At 40.9% G+C, this 26955-nt stretch overlaps 1 protein-coding gene across 1 annotated transcript in view; it reads left to right on the top strand.

Moving 5' to 3' along the window:
- RNF144B (ring finger protein 144B) overlaps positions 1-26746 on the top strand; it is a 53126-nt gene extending 26380 nt beyond the window's left edge. Inside the window, exons 3-8 of the mRNA XM_058803672.1 lie at positions 3911-4015; positions 12040-12100; positions 16658-16862; positions 18017-18161; positions 19878-19967; positions 20164-26746. Coding sequence (XP_058659655.1) covers positions 3911-4015; positions 12040-12100; positions 16658-16862; positions 18017-18161; positions 19878-19967; positions 20164-20304 — 747 coding nt within the window. The 3' untranslated portion in view covers positions 20305-26746. The remainder of the gene's footprint in view (positions 1-3910; positions 4016-12039; positions 12101-16657; positions 16863-18016; positions 18162-19877; positions 19968-20163) is intronic.
- The last annotated feature ends 209 nt before the right edge of the window (positions 26747-26955 follow it).

The raw sequence follows: 26955 nt of genomic DNA, 5'->3' as shown, positions 1-26955 counted from the left end.
ATAAGTCACAGATCCTGTGTTGAGGTCACCCCAGCCACTGACTGCTCTCCGTGCTCAAAAGTCACTGTACTGCAAGAAATTGCTGGGAGAGTGTAGCCCAGGGTGTTGAGATCTCATAATTTCTAGCATGTCAAGATTAAGACCCTTTCAGGAAGTTCTTTGTATCACAGAAGGCAGAGCATCTTGATTTTCCCTTCACTTTGAAGAGCAATTAAGTAGCATATGTAGTGTATGCAGTTTTCCTGAGACACTGATGATTTTTGTAGACAAAATGCCCAAAAAATCTTGCCATTTTATGTCTGTAATAATGTATTCTCTAAAGTGTGGGAGGACACATTGCTGAGAAGGTCAGTTGTGATTCATTATACAGACATGAAAGCATCTTTTCATCACGTTTTTGGCTTGCATCTTTTCAGATACTCTTAGTTGCCGCTTCTCAAGTAAGCAGCTGAATTAGTAGCTGAGCTGTAAATAATGGTGAAACCCCTCTGAGAAGAGTTTCTCTGCAAGATGAAGGCATACTTTAAAGTTTTAGTGATTTTCCAATGTTTCTTCTTTGGTGCTAAGAGGGAACAAGAAATTCACATCTTCATTTATGTACATCCTTTGGTAAAAAGCCTAATCCTTCAGCAATAAATATTAAATGCTTCCTTCAAGTTTCCCGGCAACTTTAAGCCTTTCTTGTATTGCACCCAAAGCACCTTCTCCAAGCACAGAAAGTCAAGACCAAATATTTCATATCTATAAAAATGATTTAACAGAGAGATTTTCTGGGAAATGCTTGAAGATCCATGGCACTGCATAGCCCAATTACATAATCTCCCCAAGCTGAAAACACAGCAACCTCTAAAAGAACCACAGAATGTTGGTTGGCCACTTATGTTCACCTACAATCAAGCAGTGGGTTAGAAGAGAAGAAGAATCCAGATCATTAGCAATCCTCAGAAACCTCTGTTCTCCTGGCTTGGTACCCATAATGACTTAGATACTGCATATGGAAAATGATTGCAAAATCCATACTGTGGATCGAAGCTCCTTAAGAGCTTCATGCCCATCCTTGTACGAAAGTGTAATCGTCAGTGCTCCGAGCTCCTGTCCTGAGAGTCTAAATTAAGAACAAGCCTCTGGGCTGCTGCTGGGCTTGCAGTAACTTCTCAGGCTTTGTCCTCCCTCTGTAACCACCTGACCTGAGCTGCCCCCAGAATACAAATCTACTGTTCTATGCTGTCAAAACAAATTACTAAATATCAGGCGGCCCCACAGAGGAGACAGAAGCCAGGATCTTAGCAAAAGTAAAAGGTTGCTCTCTCATGCTTGCTGAGGAATTAAGGCAACCTAAATGCTTTGGTGGGAAGGAAACATTTGCCCTTCACCAAATGCTGCCCTGAGACTTGATCCAGAAAATAATCAGGTCTCCCATGAGGAGATGAAGTGAGATGTAAGGAGGTTCTGCCCACGGATTTAAGAAGTACACTTAACGCACTGCAGCCTGTGCAGGCCTTGGGGAAAGAGCTCTGAGGGCAGAATTTTCTGTTTACTTTATTTGTGGAGGAGGCTGTGAACAGGTACAAACCAGGGAGAAAATCTGTGTAGGGAGTGAGTACTTGCTGCCCCATTTCTCCTGTGATATGTGCTGAAGCATGTGGGCAATGCTCAGTGCTTAATGAATGTGGAGCTGCCGGACAAGGTCACCCACAGCCTCCATCTGCATCAGTAACACCACTGGGAGCCACCCTGGGCTCTGGGCATGCTTTTTTTGGGCTTTCCCTATGTCACCTGCTGCCACTGCCCAGCCCATGGTGGCGGATGTGGGCACAGCCGTGGCAGCTCCAGTGTCACCAGGAGCCCACTCCAGGCACCACTGTGCTTCCATACCTGCTTCTGTTTGCTGCTCACTGCTCTGTGATGGAGCTGCTGTGCCAGGGGGTGCTTTGATCCCGTGGGTAAACTGACTTTATAAAAGCACTGTGCCTGGGTGCCTTTGGGAGCAGTGGGCGCGAAGATGGGACAGGGCATGGAGACTGCTGTTGGAATAATAAAAGAATAACGCTGGTTAAATCTGGGCTGATAATCTCTAGGGAGCTAATACTGCCTTCAGTAGCTGACATGATTTCTTTTTTGCTCTTCACCTGTGAGTATCTCCCTCGCCTCCCACACACTACTTGCACCATCAATTCCTTACAACCTGCTCTACTGCTTTCTTATAGGGGTGCATGCTGGATCTGAATACATTAGTTCTTAATGAGATACACATTTAAAGCTTACCAGTTAGGTTATATCCCAATGTTCTTCTAAGAGAGTACACTTCAAATATTTACAAATCAAAAGTAAGTTAATTTAAAATGCCAGTAAGTTAAGATTATTCTACTTGCTTAAGCTAGTATCTCTATAGCTCATCAGAATTCAACAAAATGTGGATTTGGAGATTTCAGTAGAGAGACAGACAGAATAATAAGGAAATCTCATTTCCATTTGTAAGGGTCCTAATTATCCTGGTGGCTTAGAGGGAATCAGTTTTCCAATAAAAAATACAAATGAGGAAATTTCTTTAATCAGAGCGCAATATGCAAGGCCTTCTCAAAATAGTCCAGACTAACGCAGACTTGAGTGTTACATGCCTATAAATAATAAAACAATGTTTTTTGAAGAGTCTAAGGCTGCCATACTCGGAAGGGCTGTGATTTCCCCATCACTCACCTATTAGCTTTGGAACTCAGTGCCTCTTCCAAAAGTTGGCAGAGAGACAGAGGTCTCAAAACCCTATTTCACTTTGACATATTTCTTGAAAATCGATGGGGCAATAATGAAGAAATCAGCAGTACTGGGGAGGAGGTTTGTAATGTGGGCATGAAATATAAAACTGTAGGGGAAAAAACTACATCGGTTCTACTTTTCATAACATGTTTATTTTCATTTACAGTAAACATTGCAAGCTGATACCAAAATCTGTCAGAAGTCCATGCTTTGTTTTTCTGTTAATGGTGACTTGCAATTTATTGTATGCTTTGCCATTATTTTGAGGAGACTTTGTTGTTTTGTTTTCTGTAGAAGTGACCTTACTTACTTACCTAGGCAATTTGGAGGAACAGTTCAAGCACTGTTCTTTGGTCCATTGCATGAGTTTTGTGCCATGATTTTACTGAAGAATATGTGTTATAAAGACAAGTTGAATATATTTGAAACTGGCATACCAAATAAAGTGTGAGGAGAGTAGAGGGCTCTTTGAGCTTGGAGGGGAAGCCTACTGTTTTTGTAATGGAACAATTTGGATACATTCATAAAGTGGCCTCCATGCTGAAAATAGACTTTGGAGTCTATAGAGTAGGGGCTGATGATAAATTGTAATAAATTGTGGATATTATTTGAACTATGGGGGGGCAGCGTTGAGGGGGAGGAAAAACTGATAGCTGCACATCTTCTAGGGCACATTATAACCTCCCAAGCAGGTGCTAAACCCCTTTCCTCTTTTGTGCAGCTGAGAACAGTGTTGTAAAGGAGTTCTCCTACAATGGTGACTGCTGGATGAGAGTCTGAATTAGGAACACAGGAGGAAAAACGAAGGCACAAAGCCTGTTTAATTAGGATAAAAGATACTCACCCCTGCCAAGTTCTCCAATCCCAGTTTAGCAGAGCATAAGAGTTGTTAGGGCTGAAAGGTCTGACTTGCTGACTTAGGTAAATGCAATGCTTGGCAGATGAAGTCATGCATAATTAATTGTTCTTTGTTGCATTCTTTCCAATGTAATGACTTGTAGCATTCACACTTACAATAATTGATGTTTGCTGTGTGCTGGAGCTTCAGGACAGCCAATTAAGGTGGTGAAGGTGGGAACTGCAAGGCATCTCTGACATCTGGTTGTTACCAACATGTGGGCTATAACGTTTTTTTCTTTTCTTTGCTTGTTTCTAGTGTTTAAAACAGTACGTGGAGCTGGCAATTCAAGAAGGTTGTGGTTCCCCTATCACATGTCCAGACATGGTATGCTTGAACCATGGGACCCTACAAGAAGCAGAGGTATCTATACTTCTCATACTTCTTTCTCTCTCTCTCTCTCTTTTTTTAAAACATATATCCCCCAAATTTCTTTATCTGCATAATAATAAATGTAATCATACAAGTTTTCCTCCCTTTAATTACTTTTAATGAGCTTTTGGCAAGAGGCCTGACTGACAAGAGGTGATAGAAACAAGCAGATGTTTTCCAAGGGTTTTGCTCTTTTTTCCCTCCCTCTATGCCTTGGAGGAGAAGTTCCCTTGGCATCTGGACAGCCTCTGAATTACCCATGCAGGTGACTTAACCAGAGTACCCTGTATCCCAGAATTGCTGAGCCTCCATTAGACTGTCATTTCAGTCAGATTTGATTTGACTGCAAACACTGAAATTCTCACATCTTTCTTAAGAGCAAGAACTCAGATTGATGGTATGCAAGGCCAGAATTTCCTTGTGTATGTTGATCTTGGGCTGCAACAACCAATTTGCAGTCCAGTCTAATAATGCAGGGCTGTATAATTATATTGAGAGAAAGCTACCTGCACAACACCAGGTAAGTCTTAAGAGATATGGAAGTTGTCTCTTGGGATACACCCAAGGATGCTTGCTCGCCTGCTTTGTGAGGCGGGAATGTCTCTGCTGAGCCTGAGAATACAAATAGGACAAAAAAAAAAAAAAAAGGCAAACCAAAAAACCAGGAAAAATAACATGGCTAAGGGATTTTTGGTAAGTTTTGTACATTCTCCCAGTATTTGAGAAATAAAATCAAGGAGAATTAGATCTCCATCCTTGAACTGCAGAAGAGAAGTTTGTCTTCTGGGTTATCTTGAGCTCTGTGCACACAGATGCCATAACTATGGCAGAAGTATATAATCCTATTCAAATGTCATCAGTGACAGTGTGATTCCCAATACCAAAAATTACTTTTTCTCCAGAAAAAATTCTGGATCTATTCCCCAGCATTTGAAACATTTGAAATGTTGTGCTTAGTTTAATCAGGTCATGGGACTTTCAGCTATGTTAGTTATGGTGGAGCCTTTTTATTTGGCTGAATCCAGCTATTGTGAAAAGCAGCCAGCTGTTTCCCTTTCTCCTCTTTCTGCAAAGATACAGAGAGGGTGTAGCAATGTCCTTCCACCCATTGCACCAGATTGGAGGCATCTAGCCTTTATTGAAAATGTATTTTTAAAGAAAAATTACTGAATGACAGGAAGAGTTTTGCTCTGTTCAACCAGGGTTATAATGCTATAGGAATTAAGAAATATATATTTCCCCTTAGTAAAGGAGACTCCAGGGGTATTTAAAAATGGACCACTGGCCTAATCCTTGGGTGTTTTTTGGGCTGACAGCAGAATGACTGAACAGCCCAAATGTGCATTAGTGTCCCATGGATGACTGAAGGTTCTGACACTCCCTTTTGGCAAGGTGCTTGAAACACAATCTTTTGCTTGAATAGCAAACAAATCCCCAGCCTGGTTAAAATTACTGCTTATGTGTTTTACCAAATACCTATTTCTTTAATGAAAAAAAAAAAAAAAACCACCCTGAAAAACAGTAATGAAATAAAGAATAAACTGACTCCGTTCACAATATAAAAGAACAGTATGTAAACTAGAGATTTATGTATGAATACTTTCTATTACTTTTTTTCCTCTCTATAAATAAAGGCTGTTCTTTGTGAAAATGCAGCCTTTTAAAGCTATTTCTTAAAAAAGCAGAACCTTATCAGATGATACAGAATGTGCTTAACTAGGACTATTGTTTGTCATGGAAGTACTATTTAGAGTTACAGTTCATTCCTTACACTCTCAAACTCCTGGTGTAAAAGTGGGCGGCTTCTCACCTCTGAGGGGGTCCTGGATTTTTTCTCTGGCTTCTGGCAGGACTAGGTTCCTCACCAGGACCATGGTGAGAATACACGTTGCCTGTACTGTGGGGAAAAACAAAAATAAAAGATCCTTTTTTTTTCTCCTCTGAGATAGCATCAGTGTTTTGTAAAGGTATATTTTTCATGTCATGTTCATTTCAGACTATGCTGTGACTGCTGCTCATCAGGTTCTGTTACAATTTGAAGAAAAAATAACAGTTCGAACTGTCTTTGTCATGGATGTGTTGCTAAATTGGCTCCTATACTTTGAGCTAAATGCATCTCACTGTGTTAGCTAAAGCAGTTGTTTTGTTTATGTTTTGTTTTTGCCATAGCCTGAAAAAGGGAGCTAAAGGTGAATTTGGGCATAATTTGAAGTGAAGGAAAGCCTCTTCATTGGCTTCAGTGCATTTTGGATTGAGCTTTCTTCAATAAGGAAACTGAACAATTAATAACAAAGCTTATAAGCATATATAACACAGTATAGCTATGAACACAGTATAGCTTTGAAATTTCACCTTCTTCTCCCTCTCAAGGTCCTTATTCAAGCTGTGTAACATTCCTTCAGTGCTTTCCAGTGACCTGTTTCTCTTCATTTAGACAAATCAGAATTAAGTCCTGTTTATTTTCTCAGTAAAATTCTGAAGAGTTTGTCTAGTTTGGTGCTAAATTACTAGAGCCTTTTCAAAGCTCTTGCCTTGCTTCTGATTTGTGTTCTTCTTCAGTTGCTTTTAGGGGATGGAGGGAGGGAAAAGCTCTGGTTAACATTTTAAACACAGAATAGAATTTTTTCTTGTATGTCTCATGAAGAAATGAGCAAGTGTGAATAGTAGGAATGTGTTTCTCTAAAACAGTTGAATATTTAATCAGTGCTTAGGGAATAAACTTCTTATTCATAGAGTATAGGAGATGTTGGGAATTAAGGCTTTACTTTCTGAGGTCCCTCTGGACCTCAGAAAAAAAATGTTCCAGGTTTTTTGATCTTAAAATGCATAAAGTGAAAAGTCATTTGAACTAGAAAATTATACTTTTCAGTACTTTGAAAATATGTTTTCTGAAACCCCTCTGGCTTGGGTTTCTTTTTCCTTCAACAAAATCTAGTTGAAACTGGTTTATTTCCCAGTAGTTTTTTGTTTTGACAAATAGTGCATTTGAACAGAAGGAACTGTTCCACTGAAGTGCTTGAAATCAAGTGCAATCCTAGGTCACATCTTGACCTGTTACATCTAGATAGCAGCTTGTAGTATAGCTGTCTTGTAGCAGAAATAAATGAGGGGTGGTGGTGGTAAGGCAGTGACTTTGGCTACAGACTCTCTTTCAAATAGCTGGTTACACAAAACAGGGGAAGTCCAAAACAGTCTTGTTAAACAAAATGCTTGCCCTTTCAAGCTCCAGTGGCACAATAAACAAAGATTACTTGGATTCCTTCCTGGAAGCAGAAGGTAGAAGGAACATCTTATGTTAATACAGTTCTCTTTAAACATGCAGAATTCTTATGTCTAGAATATTCCTGCCTCTCTTGGGAACTTGCGCCATTGATGTAATTGGACCAGTTAATACCGCTAATCTAAATAAGGGGTAATTTATCATGGTTTGAAATTATTTTGCTTGGTGTGAATCCAGTCATCAGTGTAAGCTATGAATCAGGATAAATCTCCACTGCATACAGGGATTTCTACTGTAATACTCACTTGGATAATATCTAGGGCATTGTGCTTTGCTGTTTCTGATTCCTGTATTGTTCTGTGGTTTATGACATCGATGCAGTGATCCATGTATACACAATCTGATTTGGACTAAAGCTGTGCAGCAGTCAGTAAAGGAGGCACTGATTTGGGTTCTTTGTCCAGAATTCCCCCTTTGCACGCAGTGCAGGTTCTGCTCATTGTCCCTCTGTCTGTGTAAATCTGTGATCCATGCCAGTGCTAACCTGACAGAGGGCTGTCAGCACTCTGTAAAGCAATGCTGAAATAGGACAGTAACCCAGATCTTAGAATTCTTAATTGCCTTATATTCCATACCTAGCCAAACACAAAATCCCACTAGGACTCAGTCTAAAATATCAGTTTTATTTTTAATTTCAAAATTGGTTTATGCTTTGCTCCAGAAGAGATTGAAATGGTAAAATGAGAAGCAATGTGAGAACATGTTGCACGCTGGCCTATCTTTTTCACGGTCAAAATAAAAATTTTTGTTCTTCTTATTTACTTGTTTTTATGTAAAACCTAGGGGAGCAAGTGAGAGAGCCTTAATTTTGTTTTTATTTGTCGCTAAATAAGAGAAGAGCTCTTTAATGGAGAACATGAATAATTTAGTGTTTCATTATGAGTCTAGTGAGCATAGTAGCTTGACAAAGAAAGTTGTGGGTGTAATTTCTAGCGACATAGAGACTGAGCTCCCATACCCCTTTCAAAAGCAAACCAGAGCCCCTGTTGGAACCATTTTACACTGCTTGCAAAAGAAGACAGTGCCTCTGTGAGTGGGGCTTTGGCAGAGGTGGGCAATGCCACCCTTAGCAAATTCTTCTGCCAGTGTAGGATCTGCCCTTGCTGGCTGTCTGCTAAAGTGAGAGAGGGAGAAGCTTTTGGCCCGCTGAACTTCCCTCCCTTGGCATTATCAAAGTTTGATTCATATGGGTGTGAAAGGAAGTAAGATCTATTCAATTTGCTTGATTGCCTCCTTGCATGCCCCTTGAAAGTCTGAGAATAGGTGGAGTGGTGATTTTCCCTTTCCACTGTGGTAGCCAGTATTTAAAAACAGGGGAGTTGTTCTTCCTTGGGTCCTGGTTACTGCACTGCCTGGAAAAGTTTGTTGCTGTGTACACTGAACCAAATTATTTTGAACCATTTCAATTTCCTTTCTTTGCTCTTTTGTCTCATGTAGTAGCAGGGACCCTGGTTATTGTGACACATTTCATGACATGATCTTTTTGAATGCTTGACAAGGATCCAGCTGGAGCCCTTTGTGGTAGTAAGCCTTCAGAATTTTGCTTTTGTCCATCAATGTTTTTACTTCAGGTGAATGCTGCTGTTCTTAGCAATAGCTCTTGTGTATCCTTGTGCTGTATAGCAAGAGGATTTTAACTGCAGATATTGCTTACAGGGTGTGGGAAATCAGAAAACTTATTTCAACTCCTAACAGCCTAATAAGTCTCAAATCAAGATATTTTCAGGAGAGGAGTGTTCTTACCTGTATATTTTTTTAATTTAAACCCCCAGTATTAAAAAGAAAAAAAAAGACAAGTTCACCAGACTGTCCTCTAGCATTTCTTCCTACATTGAATAATTTCATAGCATAGAATAAGAAAAGCCTGTTTTCTGGTATGCTCATGGTCTTCCTATTTTGGCTCTTTGCCATCTGCTGGGTTGCTGGTTTGCTGCATCCCCAGATTTCCATGCCCTGACCAGCCCAGAGACATGAGTGATTGTGCAGGAGAGGAGGTGTTTGGGATGGACAGACACCCAGGTGGGGCTTGAGAAGTTGTCTGGAAATGGACATTTAGACTGATGCCAAGTAGGAGGAGATAAACACCTAATCCCCTTATTGTACTTAATACTGTCCTTCTTGATTAGGTATAAATAAGATTAAAAGTTCCCTGAGGAAAGGATTGGCTGTTTTTTAATAGGGACCTGATATTCATGTTTGTTTGTTTTTTTTTTTTTTTTTTCCTCAATTAAGTTTGCACATACAGCTTTCACGTGGCACTGAATTCAGGCAGCAGCAGGAATTTGTGCATTGTTTTCCTCATGCCTGAAGATGCTAAATCTGTCAGAGGCTTTGGCTCAGCCCCTCTCAGGCTGACCTGTGTGTGGGTGCCATCAGGACCTGGCCTTTCCAAGCCTGTGGGAGTCAGTGGCCCTGGTGATGGGCTGCATGTGTTCAGCGCCCAGAGCTGCACCCAGGGAGGGGCAAGCTGAGCTCTGAAGAAGACATGTAGGAAAAAGAGTGGAGCTGAGTGAAGCCAGTGGGGAAAGCTGGCATGGCAAGCTCAAGTTTTCCCCAGGAGAATGGGAAGCTTTCAGCACTGCCTCTGCTTCCTATTGAAATCTGAGTTAAGATGCATAACTCCGCTCCCACTGTAATGAAAAAGGCTGATTTTTAATACATGGGAAATTCTGGGCTCAATAGAACTGCTCTTGAAAAAACTGTTTGTTAGAAGTAAAAGCAAGTACAGAAGGACCCCAGCCAACTAAAAAATTCACTCAAGTGGCTCTTACAGCATTGAGACTCACTGTTTTAATTTAGTTGTAATGAAGGAAAATTTAAAGTAGTTGCCAGTGCTCACCCAGCTAAAGAAATGCAGATGACTCTTTTCATTTTCCAAACTATTTATATGTGAAGCTGCCCTGGGGAGGAGCGGGCAAAACTGAAATGATGTGTCATTGCTGAAATTGCTAAAATTCACTCTTTTTACCCATTTGATTTTTTTAAAAAGTATTTTCCAAGAGTATTTCAGCTGACTTCCTATGAACAGGTGAAGAGTTTCCCAGAAAAATCTCTGTGTCTTACAGTCACATTAATCTTAAATATTAATTAATTAAAGCCATTTGAATCTTTAAATTATTAAATCTTGACATAATTTGGATTCATCCTCTGGCTTCAGTTAAATAAATGAGCCAAGTATCTGCTACAAAATACAGTTGAGTACAATCAAGTCCAAATTATTTGAGTTATTAATAAAGCAATTTTGTATTTTATAGTACAATTTTTTCCATCTGTGAAAGAAAATGTATTCATAGCATGATTTATAGCATGATATTGAATATATATTGGATTTTTGTCATTTTATTTCTTCTCATGGGTGCTATGCCCTGCAACTGAGGAGGACAGCAAGGGCCAGCGTCCACTTCACTGAGGGCAAATTTTGCCCTTTACAATAATCTGAAGGACTGTGGTTGGATACTGGATGTGAGATTTGAAAGCCTCTCACTGAGGCCATTTTGAAGCTGTCAGTTCTACACTGTCTCACTGTGCTTCAAATGATCAGGTCCCAGGTCTTATGTTATTCTAGGTTTATTTTCAGTAAAAGAGAAAAATATTTCCAGTGCTAGTACAATATTACAAACGGATAAGATAAAGAGAATGGTCCCACATTCTGAATCTGACAAACATGTGACTCCTGAAGTGCCTGTGAAGTTCCTTTTAAACCCCTCCATAGCCTGTATGCAGGTTTTCTTATTAGTTTTAAATAGGACACTTGGTCTTCTTACGTAGAGTGTTAATTGGAGATTAGAGCATTTAGCCTTTTAGGCTGCTAGTTTAATTAGGGTAATGTGCAAAATGTATCAGCAAAGCCTGTTTGGCTATGCCAACTACATTTGTTAACTTCAGTCAGCAACCAATAGGTTGCTCCGTGTCTAAGGCAAATTCCAACAGCAATGGCATTATCTGTCTTGGTCCAAACCCCATGGAATGAATAAAAACTGGAAACCAGACTGCCTTTCAGCTCCTGAGAGCTAAGTGGCTCCTGCCATTAACACTGGGAGATGTGAATGAAGAACCATTCATTTGAGCTGTATTCTTGTGCATGAACAGCATGCTGCAGTCTCCAGGGCTGGCAGCATGTCACCCTTTGCTACACTAAACCAACATAAAATAAAACTGGGGAGCCTGAAGTAAATATGGAATCCACAGAGAAGGTTTGCATGTGCATGGAAAGAAAGACATGGGCTGCACTACTGGGTTGTGTGGCTGAAACAGGGGAGGTTCAGAACCACTTTTTTGAGAAGAAGTCAGGGTGTGGAAGAATGTGGTGCTGAAAGCAAGCAGGAACAAAAAGGTGAATTTGAGAGCCAGCTCAGGAAAGCAGGTGTGTAGAACATAGTGCTTATTTGTCATCCTGTTCTTCTAAGTTCTTCTAAGCCTTCTGATGTTTACATTTTTGTAATAGAGTTTCTCACACACTTTTCATGTAAATAATGATTGTTTTGCATTCCTTTCTGGAAAAAAATTTGATGAATTGTTAGTTTGACCAGTGTGGCTGGAGAAGTGGCAATTTCATCCTCCAATCCATAGTCACTTTTGAAAGTCTATAAATATTGGAGTTCGAAAATAAACTATACTCTTTGTACCTTGGACGTTTCAGCTTGTGCGTATAGTTCATTTTGTGTCCTATTGCAACACTTTTTAACTTTTAAAAGTTTCTATTTCTAATGCTTCTTTTGTGTGTTTCTCATTTCAGATTGCCTGTTTGGTTCCTGTTGACCAGTTTGAGTTATACAAGAGGTTGAAGTTTGAACGAGGTGTGAAGCTTTTTGTCTCTATTACTTTCTCTTTTGTCAGTGGAGGCAGCACTGTTATATATGGCAGAGACAGAGCCTGTGGAGTGAGTGAAGGAAGAGACAGAGAAGATGTCTTTGCTTTTAAATAGTTCAGGAGCAGTCACTAGGTCAGGCTGTGCTCCACAGACAAAGTCGAAATTCTGTTTTGCAGACTCAAAGAAGCAGCGTCTTAATGAATTACCAGACTTCAACTCAAGCTTGTGGGCAACACTCTCAGACTGTGTGCCTGGCGCTCCACTGTTCTTCTGATGGCATGTTCATCTTGGGTCCTTGAGGTGGTTGTACTGGTAGAACTTGACAAGGTGCTAGAGGCTGGTGCTGGCTAGGGCACACAGTCCTTTTACACATCCCTAGGGATCTTCAGAGCTTCTGGGGGACACATACTCTGAAATGCAATGTGAATTTTTACAAGCATCCCTTCAAAATAGCTTTGCTTACGTAGAAGCCTCACATGTATTCGTCTAGTAGAGTTTTTCTTCCCAAGGAATAGTAGTCCCCTCATTCCTGAGGAAGGCCTACTTTGTAAAGAAATTTAAAACTGAAGGTCTCACTGAGGTCAAGATTTCCTATGCCCAGAGGTCACTCTTCTGCATCAAGAGATGGTCCTTGACAAGGCTGAAGAAGAAACTTGCTAGTCAGAAAGATGAGATCCCCTTCCTGGTTTTAAAGACTGCCACCAGCTTCAAAGTTTCAGCTGGAAGGTGCAGTGTTTTTAAAGACCTCAGTGCATGGTAGCGTGCAGAATGGTGTGTCTGAGACACTGCCCCACTCTGCCAGTTCTCAAACTTTCCTTGAAAGACTGGATTTATATTCTTACTCTGCATGCCTGCTTAGATGCAGTGGATTGTGTAAGACAGTGCAGAGGTCTATAAAAATTAGGCAAAATAATGCACTTGAAAAGTTGGTCAGGTAGAAGAATATATAGGTTTTTACAGAATCTCATCTGACATGAATCCTTGTGAATGACCACAAAGTAGAAAAACTGCTCATAATACTCAAATATACCCCAGAGTTTATGGGCAAATGCAGATTGTAGATATGATATTCAGGCACTCAGGTCAAACAAAAAGAAAAAAAAATCCCAAACCTTGGTTTTATTTTTTGTTTCTTTCTCCTGTTTTACCACTTTCTTGTTTATTTTTAATTTCTTACAAAGTCTCTCCAGTTCATGATCTAATCAGTGGCTTGTCTACAGTCCTAGACAATGGAAGTCACAGCTTGTTAATTCACCATATTAAAGGGTTAAAAAAAAGGGACTTTCTTGCAATACATGAATCTGTTTTATGTAAAACCTTTTTTTACTGATGACTCTGAAACTATTGGTTTCCTGGTATCTCTTCCTCTATAACTAGCCAAAGCTGAACTCATGATCTTTTGTTACTTTTTTTTTACTGCCTCCCACGCAGAGAAGCCTAAAACTTGTCTAGTTTATAAATCCTCCTTTCCTTTTCTTTCTTGCCTAAGTCTGACAAATTCTCTTCCACCTCTGCTATCTCTCTTCATTATGATTTTAAGATCTGCCCTTACTCCTTTATGATAAAACTGGTGTCCGAGCAGCAGACTTAGGCATAGCCCTTTTGCCTTGCCTTTTGGCCCCGGCAATAAATCCAGCTTACTGATGTCTGGGAACGATTCCTGCTAGCTAAAGCTCTGACCTGGACACCCAGCACTAATCCCAGCCTTAGCCAAGACCTTTTGCCTATCCTGGATTTAATGCTGTCGCCAAGGCTGACCTTTCTGCACTCATCAGTGGAACTTGGGACTTGGCTTATTAGTTTCTGCTGGCCTGAAGCACCAGTCTCAGACCTGAGCCTTACCTGGCAAAGCCTGCCTGCCCTGCTCTGACACTCGTTTTCTGAAACCAGCAATAGACCTCACTAATGGCATCTGCTGGGGATGAATTCTCACCCAGAATCTGTCCAGAGACTCCTTCCTGATCTTCAACTTATTGTCCAGACATTTTCCATTGTGAGATTTATTTTTAGGAAAATTTGGAACACCCCAGGAAGGACTTACTCATCCAACAGCCGTTTCCCTCATCCCCAATCTATGCTAGCTATGTTAATAGAATATATATCTTCTCATTTTCTTTGCTTTCTTTTTTTAATGGGCCAATAATATTGTGTGGAAACATAGTGAGAAGTAATTGGTATAGAATGGTGTATCTACAGACAATTGTTAAATTTAATAATAGATGCACTGATAATAAGCTATTCTCTTGTGGGGTTTGTGTTCTTAGAATGCAAATGTGTTTTTAAAAACAAGATTTTTTGCATATCTGTAACTTCTCTGCGTCCAGTCAGGGCTAAGCCACAGAGTTTCTGTGAAGCATATTTATTAGAAAAACAGGAATTGTTCTATGTCTATAAGGATGGTGTTGATGTAGTCAACAGAAGTAAAGAAATAGAGGAATGGTAAGTGGTTAGGGCACATGCATAATATTTGCCAGTAGGCTGAGGGGTAGATGAGGAGAATCTCCATTTTATGCCTGACTCAAAAGTAGTCTGTTTTAAGTGGAGATTTCTGTGAAACACAGTCTTATCCTTTCAGTCCTATCCTTCTGAGCCAGAAATTATTTTCTTCAGGATGCTGCATTCCTCCTGTCTGCCACCTACATCTCACCTGCTTGCTTGGATGTTTTATGAAAACTGGCCAGATCCCTGCCCAAAACTGGCACTGTTTGGGAAGGCTTTCCTCCTGAGAGTTGAGGGAGCTGTGGCTGAACTGGCTGCAGGGTAGCAGGGGAAAAGCTCAGGAGAGAAATGGCCCTAACCAAGAGATGGAGCAACTTGCCAGAGCAGGCTGATAGCCTCTTTCCCTTTTTTGGCTGCGCCTTTTTAGCTGTTACTGGTTTTGCTTGTGCTCCATGGCAAACCAAACAGTATGAGACAGCGTGGATTGCAAAACACCATCTGTAGGTTCTTTGTAAGATGGAGGAAGTGGGAGAGGAGGGACTTTCATCTGTTGCATTACATCTTGCTGCAACAAATTTGTAAAAAACAGGTTTACAACCCAATTCTCCTCCTCCCAATGATGTCAAAACCAGACATTCTGTCTTTCACCCAAACACAGGATAGGGGAATTTAGGTTTACAAAGCTGAATTTTCAACAGAAAACATGCAGAATCTATTGTGTGAAGGATTAAATGCAATAGCAAGTACTAGGCCATAGTCTTAACCAATTCAGGGTTTCTTTTAAGAGACACCAAAGGAACCTAGAGAAATAAAATTTTCTCAGTCAGGACATTACTTTTTAAAAGTATGTAAATATGAAAAGTTACTTGATTTGCTGTGGCTCTCTTCTCCCTACTAATGAAGCCGAGATCTAATTTGGTTTTGCTTTCATTCAGTAGAAAGCAAAATGTTTGTTTTGGGAGGCAAACAAAGTGTGTGCAAGACAGTAAGAGAAAAGAATGCAACTAAATCCATGAAATGGCTGAAGGTAGATGGCACAGGTGTTTTGCTGTCCTGCCTAAATTATAGGTGACAACCTTTGCATGGAAATAGAAATTCTCTACATATGTTGGAGCTCTCTGACACAGACTCAGAAGTTACCCAAAGTCAGAGTAGTGTGTACCTGTGTGTCCATATGTGCTTTCAGCAAAATTTGCTGGAGAACTCGTATATGACGTCCTTGTGCAGCTTTTTGTTTCAAGTGGGACAACTAATTTTATCTGCTGGAGGTACCTTGTAATGTCTTTTGCCATCTCACAGTCAGGATTTCCATTGACTTTGGAGACATCCCCTCCATCTATTGATTTTCAGTGGTGGTCCCAGAGAGCAACCAGGGAAGGAGGAGGGGCAAGGTAGCCCCTGACAGCCCTTTTCTGGGGAGGCTCTGCAGGGTGTGAGTGTTCATGCACTTCATGGAATTGAGTAGCAAATGACCAACGGTGAATGTGTCCCAGCTGGGTTTTTGTTGCAAAGTCCTTGAATAAAGATTGGGAAGTGAGAGAGAGGATCAACATTTATCATTCTCTGCCATGTGGTGATGACTGTAACTCAGTGTCTACACACTGAATCTTGACTCCTGTGATAATCTGATACCGGACAAATAGTAATGATATGATGCAGTGAATATTAACTGCAATTTATAGATAAAGGATAGTACATAAGGCATGGAAAGTGACTTGACATTAATTTAATTACAGTCCTTCTGCTGTTTACATGGAAGTTACTGCATGGCTTGCACATGTCCAAGACTAGTGCTACAAAAGACACTTGCTTCTCAGCCAGCAGCAGCTAGGTTCATATTTTGAACCTTGCTATAAAAAGGCAAGGAACACATTCTGTGTAGTGTATTTCTATTGTCGCAATGCTTTCAGTGCAACTGCTTAGCAGAGGACAAATGCAGACCTGCCTGAAGAAGAGCAGGCCCAAATGCCCGTGGGTGTGGGTGTGGAGCGCTTTGGCTTCCACACCCTTGTGCAGAATTGGGTGCTGTGTACCTAGACACATGTCACTGGGACAAGAAGAGGACTGCATAAAGAGTTTTATTTCTCTCTCTGTTGCATTTCAGAAGTCCATTTGGACCCCCAGAGAACATGGTGCCCGACAGCCGACTGCCAAACCGTGTGCCACATCGCACCGAGCGAGTCGGGAGCGCCGGTGCCAGTGGAGTGCCCCGCCTGCCGCCTGACCTTCTGCTCCTCCTGCAAGGAGCCATGGCACGGGCAGCACCTGTGCCAGGAAAACCAAATGACCCCGGTACCCACTGAGCAGGGGTAAGATGGGAATCCATGATGGCCGTGCCATCTTTTGGTTCTTTTCATCACAGGGCCTCACGTTGCGTTCATGGAGCAGCTTCCTTCTAGGTCCACAGCTTCAGCTTGGAGACTGTCCAACTCTCCTGGTGTTTCCTAAATACAATTCCAGTCTAAATATTACTTTAAATGCTAAATTTTATTTTCACATACTTAGTATTATCTGTGTACTTATCAAGCTTGGGTTGCAACTGACACTTCTAAAAGGTGAAGCCCTCCAGGACTTTAAATCTGCCTAAAGGCTTTGTTCACGTGCTAGAATTATGACCTGTGCCCATACCAAAAATCCAATATACCAATATTGCAGGATCCAAATTTTGCTTATACTGTGGTTAAGAAATCACCCCTGCTTAATATTTACAGAATCTTTGCATAGAAAAACCTTAACTCCTACACAGTGTAAATTTCACTTGGAGTGAGAAGCCTTATTTATGCTCATTTTCCTTAACTGCAAACAGCCTGCAGATCAGGTTGTAAAAGCCATTGATCTATAGAAGAGAGGCTTTTGTGTTTAAACTATGTCATGTCTTCGGCTATCCATCTTTGTTTTCAGAATCAGGTTATATTGAGTCATGTTTTCAAAGTTTTATATAATTTTTTTTCAATAAATGAACAACTTAAAACCTAGAGCATTCTGCTTGCTAGAAACTCCATGGAATAGGTGTTGCCAAAAAGCTCTTGCTGTGATTTTTCTTCTCTAGGTGTGATCTCTGGCTGTGGTAGAGTTTAAGCCTATTTTATTCAGACAAGGAGGATTCAGACAAGGATTATGAGTTGCATAATCTAGTCCTGTTAAATGAATTGTGTAAGGTCTCTGTAACAAAATGCTAAGTTTTAATGCTATAGGTGATTAATTGCGAGTGTAGTGAGTGTTACTTTTATACAGCATAAAGGAACAAGGCAAGGGATTTTCACTTTTGTGTGACATTAATAGTCTTACGCCTAGTAGAGAGTGTGTTTCAATGTATTGTACTGAATATAGAAGCTTCACACACTGAGGACACTTAGGACAACATTAGATGCTCTGAAAGATAAGCACGATACACATCAGGCAGTGGACCTGAATACCGACCAATATGTTCACATCTCACTTTAATGTTTCCTTACTTTTCTAGATTTCTTATTGGAGCAGAGACAGAGGCACCAATTAAGCAGTGCCCAGTTTGTCGAATTTATATTGAGCGAAACGAGGGCTGTGCTCAGATGATGTGCAAGAACTGCAAGCACACATTTTGCTGGTATTGTCTACAGAACTTGGATGTAAGTGCTGCAGAAAAAACACCAGGATGAAGAATAATGGGGTTAAGGGTTAGTCCAAGGCCCTGCACAAGCTTTTTGTTTGTTCATTGCTGTCCTAGCAAATTTCTTGGCTCAATTCAGCTTCTGACTCAGTTGTTTTCTTTTCTTTCACCCAGTCCTTTTAATTATATCAATATAGTTTTTTATTTCTTCCATAAAGGGTTATGGCCATGTCTATGGGTCCCATGTTAGTTCTATGAGGGAGATGGGACTAACACATTGCTTTCTGGAGGTTTGTTTCAGCAATACCTTGCTTGGATTCTCTCTTCCTAAAAACAGTTTGGTTGAGAGTGAGGGAAATAGATGTCTTCCACCTGTTTCAACAGCAAAGGACACAGTCTGTCTAAAAATGGTATGGTGCTGGGTGAAGGGGGTTGTTCCATGGTATGGTGGCTAGGGAGCACCAGGTCTCCTTTTCTAGTCCATCTTTAGTGCCATGTTTGCTGAAGAGAACGATTGGCTATTAGGCTTGAGGATAAAAATGTTGGATCATGAACACAGATTGTGAAGTGCATGTTGCTAGTTACTTCTCAAAGGTTACAAACCAGTCTCAGCTTGTGTGGACTTCAAGTATCCTAGCAGCATGAAGAGTCTTGGAAGTAATGCACTTGTATATATGGCAGCTTGCCCTTTTGGCACAGTCATCAGTAACAGCTGTGGGAGCATGAAAAGGACTTTACCAGCACTTGAACTAAAATGTTATGTGCTGCGTAGCTTTTCTTGTCTTTTTTGTACTCCACAGCCAGCAAACAATGAGACTTCCTCAGTCTTCATCCTTTACTCAGCACACTAAACAGATTTCTCTTAGTGTTATGTCCCCTTTCTGTGTGGGCGAACGTGCTCTTTCAACATGAGTCTTAGGGCTTGCCTCAGAGTACATGCAGTACACGGTGATTGCTTAACACTGTGCTGAACCTGAGGGGTGTCATATTCTTGCAGACTCCACAGACATGCCCTTATCGAGTTTTTGTCAGTTCAAAGGGAGAAAGAGAGAAAGAAACTGTAGTTGTGTGATTCAAATGTAGTTTTTCTGAATGTGTGGGGGTTACAGGAGCTCCAGGCGTAGATGAAGGTAGTACCTGCAAAGCCAGAGAGCAGAGCTGAAAAATGAAAGGGGAAGCAGCATCAGGTTACAGCACAGTGGTTTAGGGAGGGTAATGCAGGGCATGAGTCACCTTCTGAAGAAAAGAATGAGTAGTTTGATGAGTATTAATGGTAAAAGAAAAATTCAACAGGATTTTTGTACTTTTTATATTTTCCTGTTGAGTCTAAGAAGAGAATTACTGTGAAGTAGGTACAGCAGGAGTACAGAAGGTAAAATACTTCAGGAGGACGATCCCTCACATTGCTAGGTTTCAGAAATGCCTGTTGTTTTCAGTTCCCTTTATCATCACCAAATTATAGCCTAGGTACTTGTGCAATTAGGTGGAACTCATGTGCTTATGCTTTTTAAAAGTGGAGGAGGAAAGATGCTGTATGATAGCTCAGGTGCCAAACATACATCAATTTCTGAAATTGCAAGTTACTCTAGGTAATGATTTGGAAGACAGGTGAACTTGTCTGCTGGCAGCTGGCAATTTCAAAGCAGTGCCAGGAAGGTTGTGTTTCCACTCTGGTCTTGAACTTCTCCCTGCAGTTCTCTAACCTGCTCTTACAGCTTCTCCTTTTGTTTTTCAGAATGATATTTTCTTACGGCATTACGACAGAGGCCCTTGCAGAAACAAGCTGGGCCACTCACGGGCTTCAGTGATGTGGAACAGAACACAGGTGTGTTCCTAACCAGCTGGGCAGAGCTCTCATGCATGCTGAAGCAAAGAGATTTTAGCCTTCAGAGAAGACCCAAGATGATTATTTTCATATTTTCATCTTTTTTTTGGTGACCAATGCTATGTTTATGCATGCACATGCATATTTTATTTTCCATACTATCTAAATATGTATTTTTCACCACCCTTTCTTTCAGGTTGTGGGGATCCTCGTTGGACTAGGTATCATAGCGTTGGTGACCTCCCCCTTGCTGCTTGTGGCATCTCCATGCATCATCTGTTGCATTTGCAAATCTTGCCGGAGCAAAAAGAAAAAACCCAGCCTGCCAACAACCTAAAACTCTGTGTCTCTTTGAGTCTCCATCTGTACAGCATACGTATGTGAGGAAGCACAATGGTTGTGTTTTGGTGCCATACCTACCAAATAATGCTCCCTTTTTTTGCCAGTTCTTGGGATAAGTGCCTATTCTTTTCAGGCTACTCTATCACTAACAAGTCCAGATTATTGTGCAGTACATGCAGTGTAGGTTTTTGCTTCCTGAAGAGGAAAACAGGACACCATTCAGTCCTTCATACCCTATTCAAGACTGATAGAACATTCCCATTTTCCATCAGCTGCACATGACTTGATCCTGCTGCATTACTCTTCTTTGCAGATTCAGTCATTACTGTTGTGCTTGCTCTTGGTTCTTGGTGACACTCAGATTTCTCAGAAAGTTTTGGGTCTTTAGTGAAAGAGGGAGAGGGAAAAGCCTGATTAGGTTCTTCTGTCTGATAGCTTATGTACAGTTAAATGTAACAAACCATTAAGGAAATACGTTTGGTAGTTTCCTGTCAATTGGCTGCCATGGCATTTCTTTCAGCATTGAAATCAATTTGATTTTTGCCATTGATCTCAACTACAGAAGTAAAAAACCAACAAAACTGTTTCTAAGATAGGGCTCTCTTTTGAGAGACTGGACCTTGAGAAAGCTGCTATTTTTTTCACATTAACATGACATATCTACCATGAAATATTAGGAATATGCATATTTCCCTACCATTGGGCATGCCTTTTGTCAGTACCACGGGTGTAGAAAACTCACAGTGAAGGTAATATCATAAGAAAGACTGTGATACAGTTCCCACTTTGTGCAGAGCGTTGGGATCCTGGTTGGGTCTGTGCAGAGTGGCAGCATGGGCACAGATATACTAAGTACATATGGGCAGTCAGTATATTTTTTTCAACAGTTTACATGGGGTGGCAGCAAGAACCCTGATAAAAAGTTATTGAAACCAGGCTAAGCCAAGCCCTCCTTCAAAACCTTATGGACCTGCTGAAGTGAATCTTGAGAAATGCTGTGTAAATGTGACCTCCATCCATTGGTGGGTATTTCTCTTGTCCTGCTCAAGGTTAACAAACTCTGTTAGTGATGTTTTTCAGTTACTCTAAATCTGGAAGGCTGTCAGTTAATAAGTGTTTCACTTTAATTTGGTGCATCACTGCCAAACCAGTTCAAGCCCTGGTATCAGTTACACCTGTGTAAGTTCACTGAAAGCTCACTGAAGAGCTGGAATTACTGCAGCTCTTCAGTCAGGAGTAGCTGAGATCAGACTCTGCTCCCTGGAGTTTATTTCCTTAATGGATGGTGCTCCTCACAACCGGGGCCGGTGGCGCTTTTGTTCTGGACTCCCGTCTGTGCATTCTATATCTGTGGGAGCAGATTCAAGTTTGCACTGTACAATTGGTTGTAATTCCAAACCCTTTTCTGCAAGGGCTGCAGGGTTTGAAGGAGATGCTGGGCCCGAGCGCGGTGTCGGGCTGGCGCTGGGCCCGGCTGCCCCTGTCGGAGCTCAGCTGGGAGTGCTGCGAGGGTGCTGCGAGTGCTGCCTGTGTGTGTGTGCTGCTTGGCCGAGCCTCAGGAACTTTGCCTTCTTGGCAGCTGTAAATGTGACCTTTTTTCTGTTTAACTTTGCTCTCTGGTTACTGTAACAAAAGTGGCAGGTTTTCTTCTTTTGAGAAAGTGTAGTCTGTTGAGCAGACTAGCAAGGACAGAGGCCTTAAATGATACTGTCTGTTTTACTTTTTAATTGATTTCTTTTATAAATACTGTCTGACTTTGCTACCAGTCGTGGCTGGAGGGCAGGCAGTGCTCGCCAGTGTGAAAGGCTGTATTTATTCTTCATCCTCAGCTTTGAAGGGAAGCAGAATGGTAGACAGTATATTCTAAATACAGAGTGCAATGAAGGCAACTGCCATTTATAATAAATAAAGAATGTTTTCTGTATGTGTTTTCTTGAAGAGCACTAATGGTAGTGCTTTGGGGTACTCGCGACAGATTAAAGTGTCCAGCCCTTGGCTTTGCACTATTTTTCTACCTACGTTTTTATGGCACTACTGTCATTTCCATTTTATTTATGAACTTGAAGTTGCAAGTCTTACTTTAACAGAGCCTCAAGGACAAAGACGTAGGAGCTGTACAGTCTCTTTAACCATAACCAGCATTGCAATGTACCAATATCCTTTGCATGTTGAAATTTGAGTGTTTTTCATGTTTTGTGATCTTACCCATGACCGATGCATCCTTTGCTAGTCTGGTTTCTTTCCTTTTCCTCTCCCTCCTGCTGTTGGCCTGGTTTTGCTACAATGCCTATTGGAATGAGGGTGGCAAATCTTTTTTTCATTAGCACTGTTGTGTTAACAAAACTGTCAGGTTCTCCCTCTGCTAAAGAAAGGCTGCTGAAGGCAGTTTAAGTGCCTGGTGGGCACACCAAAACTCATATAAATTAACCATGCAGGAGTTAACACATCCTGGCAGTCTCAGTGCCAGTCCAGGCATCTAAGAAATCTAGATGTGGATTAGTAGCCCAAGCTTTTGCTGGAGGTCTTTACACAAAAACTGGATAAGGAGAACACAAGCTATAGGCACCCCTTCCTTTGGCTGTGTAGGTGCAACAAATGGACCAAGAAAAGCTCTGGATATCTTAAGAGCTTAAAATTAAAGTTTTACAACATTGATTTTTTAAAAAAGGCTGTGTCCAGTGCCCCATGTATCCTGGCTTTTCATTGCATGGGAATACTTGAGCATGTGCATTAAGTAGACCCTGGCCTGGCTGAGTCAAGCATTACCTATGCTGAAGTGCTGGGAGCAGGAAAGTCCTGATGCTTTGTTTTCCAGAAGGCAGCTATTTTGCACCAACTGGCTACGCTCACAGAGTTTCCACAGAAGCATTTTAGCAGGAATCTTTTTACAGTGTTGGCTTTTGCTTTTGTGTTGCTTTGGTTTGTTTTTCAATTTTGTAGGAAACATTAAAGTCACTTTATAAAAGATTTATTGAAAGCATGACAAATAATACTAGTAATAATTAGGTAGAACTAAAAAAGAGGACTGACTACATCTAACTCTTTTTAATCGAGGTATCTGTAAATCCACTCTCCTGAGCTCCCTCTGTGCGATGTAGTTGGTGCACATCACCAACTACCAGGCTTCACTGCTCTTACCATCTCTCTTCTTGCCCTTGTAGCAGGTGGCTGGTGTGGGGATGGCAGCCAGGGGAGAGCCCAGGGCTGTGGCAGTGCAGGTGCCACACAGGAGCAATTGCCCACCCTGGACTCATCACCAGTTTGTCCTTGGGCCTTTAACCACTGAGAGACACCTTGGGGGTTTTGGGCCTTTAATGTTACACTGAGAGCATTCACAGATGTCTCTCTTGGAGAACAGAAGTGGAAAGTACTCCATTCCTTCTGAACCAGGGGCATTCAGACCTTATGAAAATTGGGCCCTAAGTGTTTAAAGGTCAGCTCCTAAACTTAAGAGACCAGTGCTAGAAATCTGGATTTGTACTGCATCTGGCCACAAATCTCCATGGACACATATCACACCATTTCCCATCAGTCACTGGATCTGTGTCCAATACAGCCGAAGATCCCATTCAGCACTTCATGTCCTTGTGTTAAAATGAGCATGATGATACCTGCTCCCAAATCCATCTCTTAGTAAAAAGAAGACACTTGTCATGCTACAGCACAAGTGCATCTCTGCAATATTTATTCCAGAGCTATAGTGGGTGCCCTTCAGTAAGTGATGGTTTATTTTTGGTGCATGGGGTTGCTTCCCCCAAAGAAGGGCACAAGGGGTAACAATAATGAATGTTTCTCAGTGCTTTAATGATACTAAATGCCACATCTTGTTGTCTGTCCAGTTACACAGCATGAAATCCAAAGACATGTTTAAAATGTACACAAAGTTTACTTGAATGAACTAAGAGAAACTGGATATTGCCTCCATATTTGCATGAAGAAATAAATACAAGTGGGCAGGTACAACTGCATTTCCACAATGGGACAATAAAATCAATTTTTGGCAACTCCATTTTTTGGTACCGCAATGGATGGTTGTACTGTAGTGCCTGCTGCTTTAAAAATTTGAAATCTGTTTTGCACTGTAATCTCCTTCTCCCAGTCATTCTTTCTCAAACTAATTCCTTTTGTGATCTTATTTTTCATCCTGTATTTCAGGCCAAAGAGTCTTAGAGCAAAGCTAGTAGATTTCTTTGTATGAGGATAAAAATCTTCCAGCCATTTTCTCCCAGGTTTTAAAAAGAAATTTGATGCTGAGTTACCTGACCAAAGTTAGAAATTCCAGACTTGGCTTGTTTAGAAAAACTTATTGAGACTTAAGAAGTTCTCTTTTAACACCTAAATAAGGGCTGCTTTGTTAGAGCTAATAGATAAGGGAGCCATGCAGCTTTTGAGCTTCACAGAGGAGATGCTTCTGTTGTTAAGCAGACTTCTTTGGAAATGTGCTGGGGGGAAAAAAAGCCAAAAACCCCTATACCCTGTATACATATTTTTCTTATATAAATAAAAAATACTTATCATGTATAGATTCATAATTTAAGAATTCAAGCTCTCTGGAGGCTTTCTAGGGTACACTTACCCAGGAAGATAATCTTATAAATATGCTGAGGCAGTTGAACAGAGTGTGCTAGTTATAAAATAGTTGTCAGACATCTCTCACACATGAGTGTGTAGGATGAGATCATAATTTACATGGCTCGAAATAAAGATGTGAAAATTTACCTTTCCTGGAACAGCAAGAGTTGGTTCTTGCAGCCTTCTGGAAGGTTAACTTACTGCTAAGACTCTGCAGAACTTCAGTCTCATTTTAATTTGTACTCTGGTTAGCAAAGTAATGAAGTGAGAGCTGAATGATGTTGCTGAATACAAAGCCCAAAGGTCTGTCTTGTGTCACGACAGTCAAGTTTCTCATAACCAATGTGGTTTTATAATTTATTATTATAATTTATGCAATGCAAATATAATTTATAATTAGTAATTATAAAATACTAAGGATGAAGTATCATTGCCTTTATCATATGATATTTATTTTAATTGCATTCATACTGGAAGGCTTTTCTCTTCTGCTTCCAGTAGAGAAGGTCATGGTGCACCTGCAAAGTAAATTTCTGTGATATGGTGCAGTCCACAGTAAATGTTTCCTACTGTTTTGTAGTTATATCAGAGGGTTTTCTTATGATCCTTCAGGTTAGTTCTTTGAGTCGAGCAAATCTCTATTGTTAGGGAAGGTGATTTCCTAGCAATGAGTTTTATTGACCATCACAATCTGAGCTGTAAAAGATGATACTGATTGACAAGGTCCACCAGCTCTTTCAAGGACACAGCCTCATTCTTCTCCCTTCTTCCCCAGAAACTTTATCTTTTCTTGGATGAAAATTATGGATGTCAGTAATTTGCTGATGCCTTCTGGATGTCCAGACAGAAGCTGCAGCTTCTGGTGGCCACGTGCCAGGAGATCCCAGACAGATTGAATGTACGAAGCTGCAGCACGTGTGCAGTGAGTTGCTCAAATTTCCAGAAGGTGCCTGAGCTTTACGGCTTCCTGGGGCCCAGGGTGGATGTGGTGCACAAGGGACTCGGCCAGGTGAGGCTTTGGGTGTCACCAGCTCTATGGCACCTGTTGTGCTGGGCTGTCTCACCGTGTTCAACTGTGTCCCAGATCTTCACCAGCGGCCCTGTCTCAAGCTTGCCCTTTCCATAGCTACCTGCCCACCTTCAAAACACCCCAGAACCCAGAGCAAATCCATTCATTCTCCAAGTCTCTCACTGCTGGTCTGGTCCAGTTTCACAGAAGCTCCAGTTCACATGAGATATTTGGAGCTCAGCTGGTCTGATCATTGACTTTTCCCTAATGAGCAAGGCTTGGGAATGAAGAGAGCAGAACTGTTCCATATGCTGGTATTGGCATCACAGGCACCAAGGGTCGCTGTGTGAGACCTCTTTTGACTGCCCCAGCATTGCTCATTTCTGAAAAAAGCCTGTGTTTAAAATGTGTGTGCATGGAAGTGTCCGAGTCTGACACTGGGTGTGTTTGTGTGTGTGGTGTGAACCAGCAGCAGCCACAGACCCCTGTCCTGCCCCTCACAGATTTTACCTTCTGTTTATCTGTTATTTTTTGGCGTTTTTTCTTTTCCTCCAGGTAATACACTTTCTTCACCACTTTTCTTCTGGTGAAGGGCAAAAGGGTTTGATCTTTGTAAGATTTGTTAAAATATTTTTGTGTTTATAAGAAGAAAGCTGATATGTATAAAAAAATAAGTGCTTTTGTAAATTTTTTTTGTGGTATGATTCAGCATTTAAATGTTTTACAGATGCAGTTTTTTGCACTCTCTGCATATATTCATAAAAATTATATTTATTTTCTGTCCTTAAGGTTTACTTTGGGATTTTTTTTCTTCTGATGTTATAAAATGCGGTATGTGCAACATTAAAAAATCAGTGTAAAGACATCGTCTCATTTTGTTGTAATCTTCAACTGCCTTTAAAAAGATAACAGAAAATTTATGGAAAAAATTTGAATTAATCAGATGTGCTTAATGGAAATTTTGAGGATAAAAGAAGGTTAAAAAGTTTGAATCAAGAGTCTGGACTGTTATTTACTTTCTCAGAATAATTGACATTAAAATCCTTTTAAAGAGTGTGGGGCAGG

Source organism: Ammospiza caudacuta, chromosome 1 (assembly GCF_027887145.1).
Source record: "Ammospiza caudacuta isolate bAmmCau1 chromosome 1, bAmmCau1.pri, whole genome shotgun sequence".
Lineage (NCBI taxonomy): Eukaryota > Metazoa > Chordata > Aves > Passeriformes > Passerellidae > Ammospiza > Ammospiza caudacuta.
Note: the sequence above shows the minus strand (reverse complement) of the source record. Positions and strands in the feature narration are given on the sequence as shown.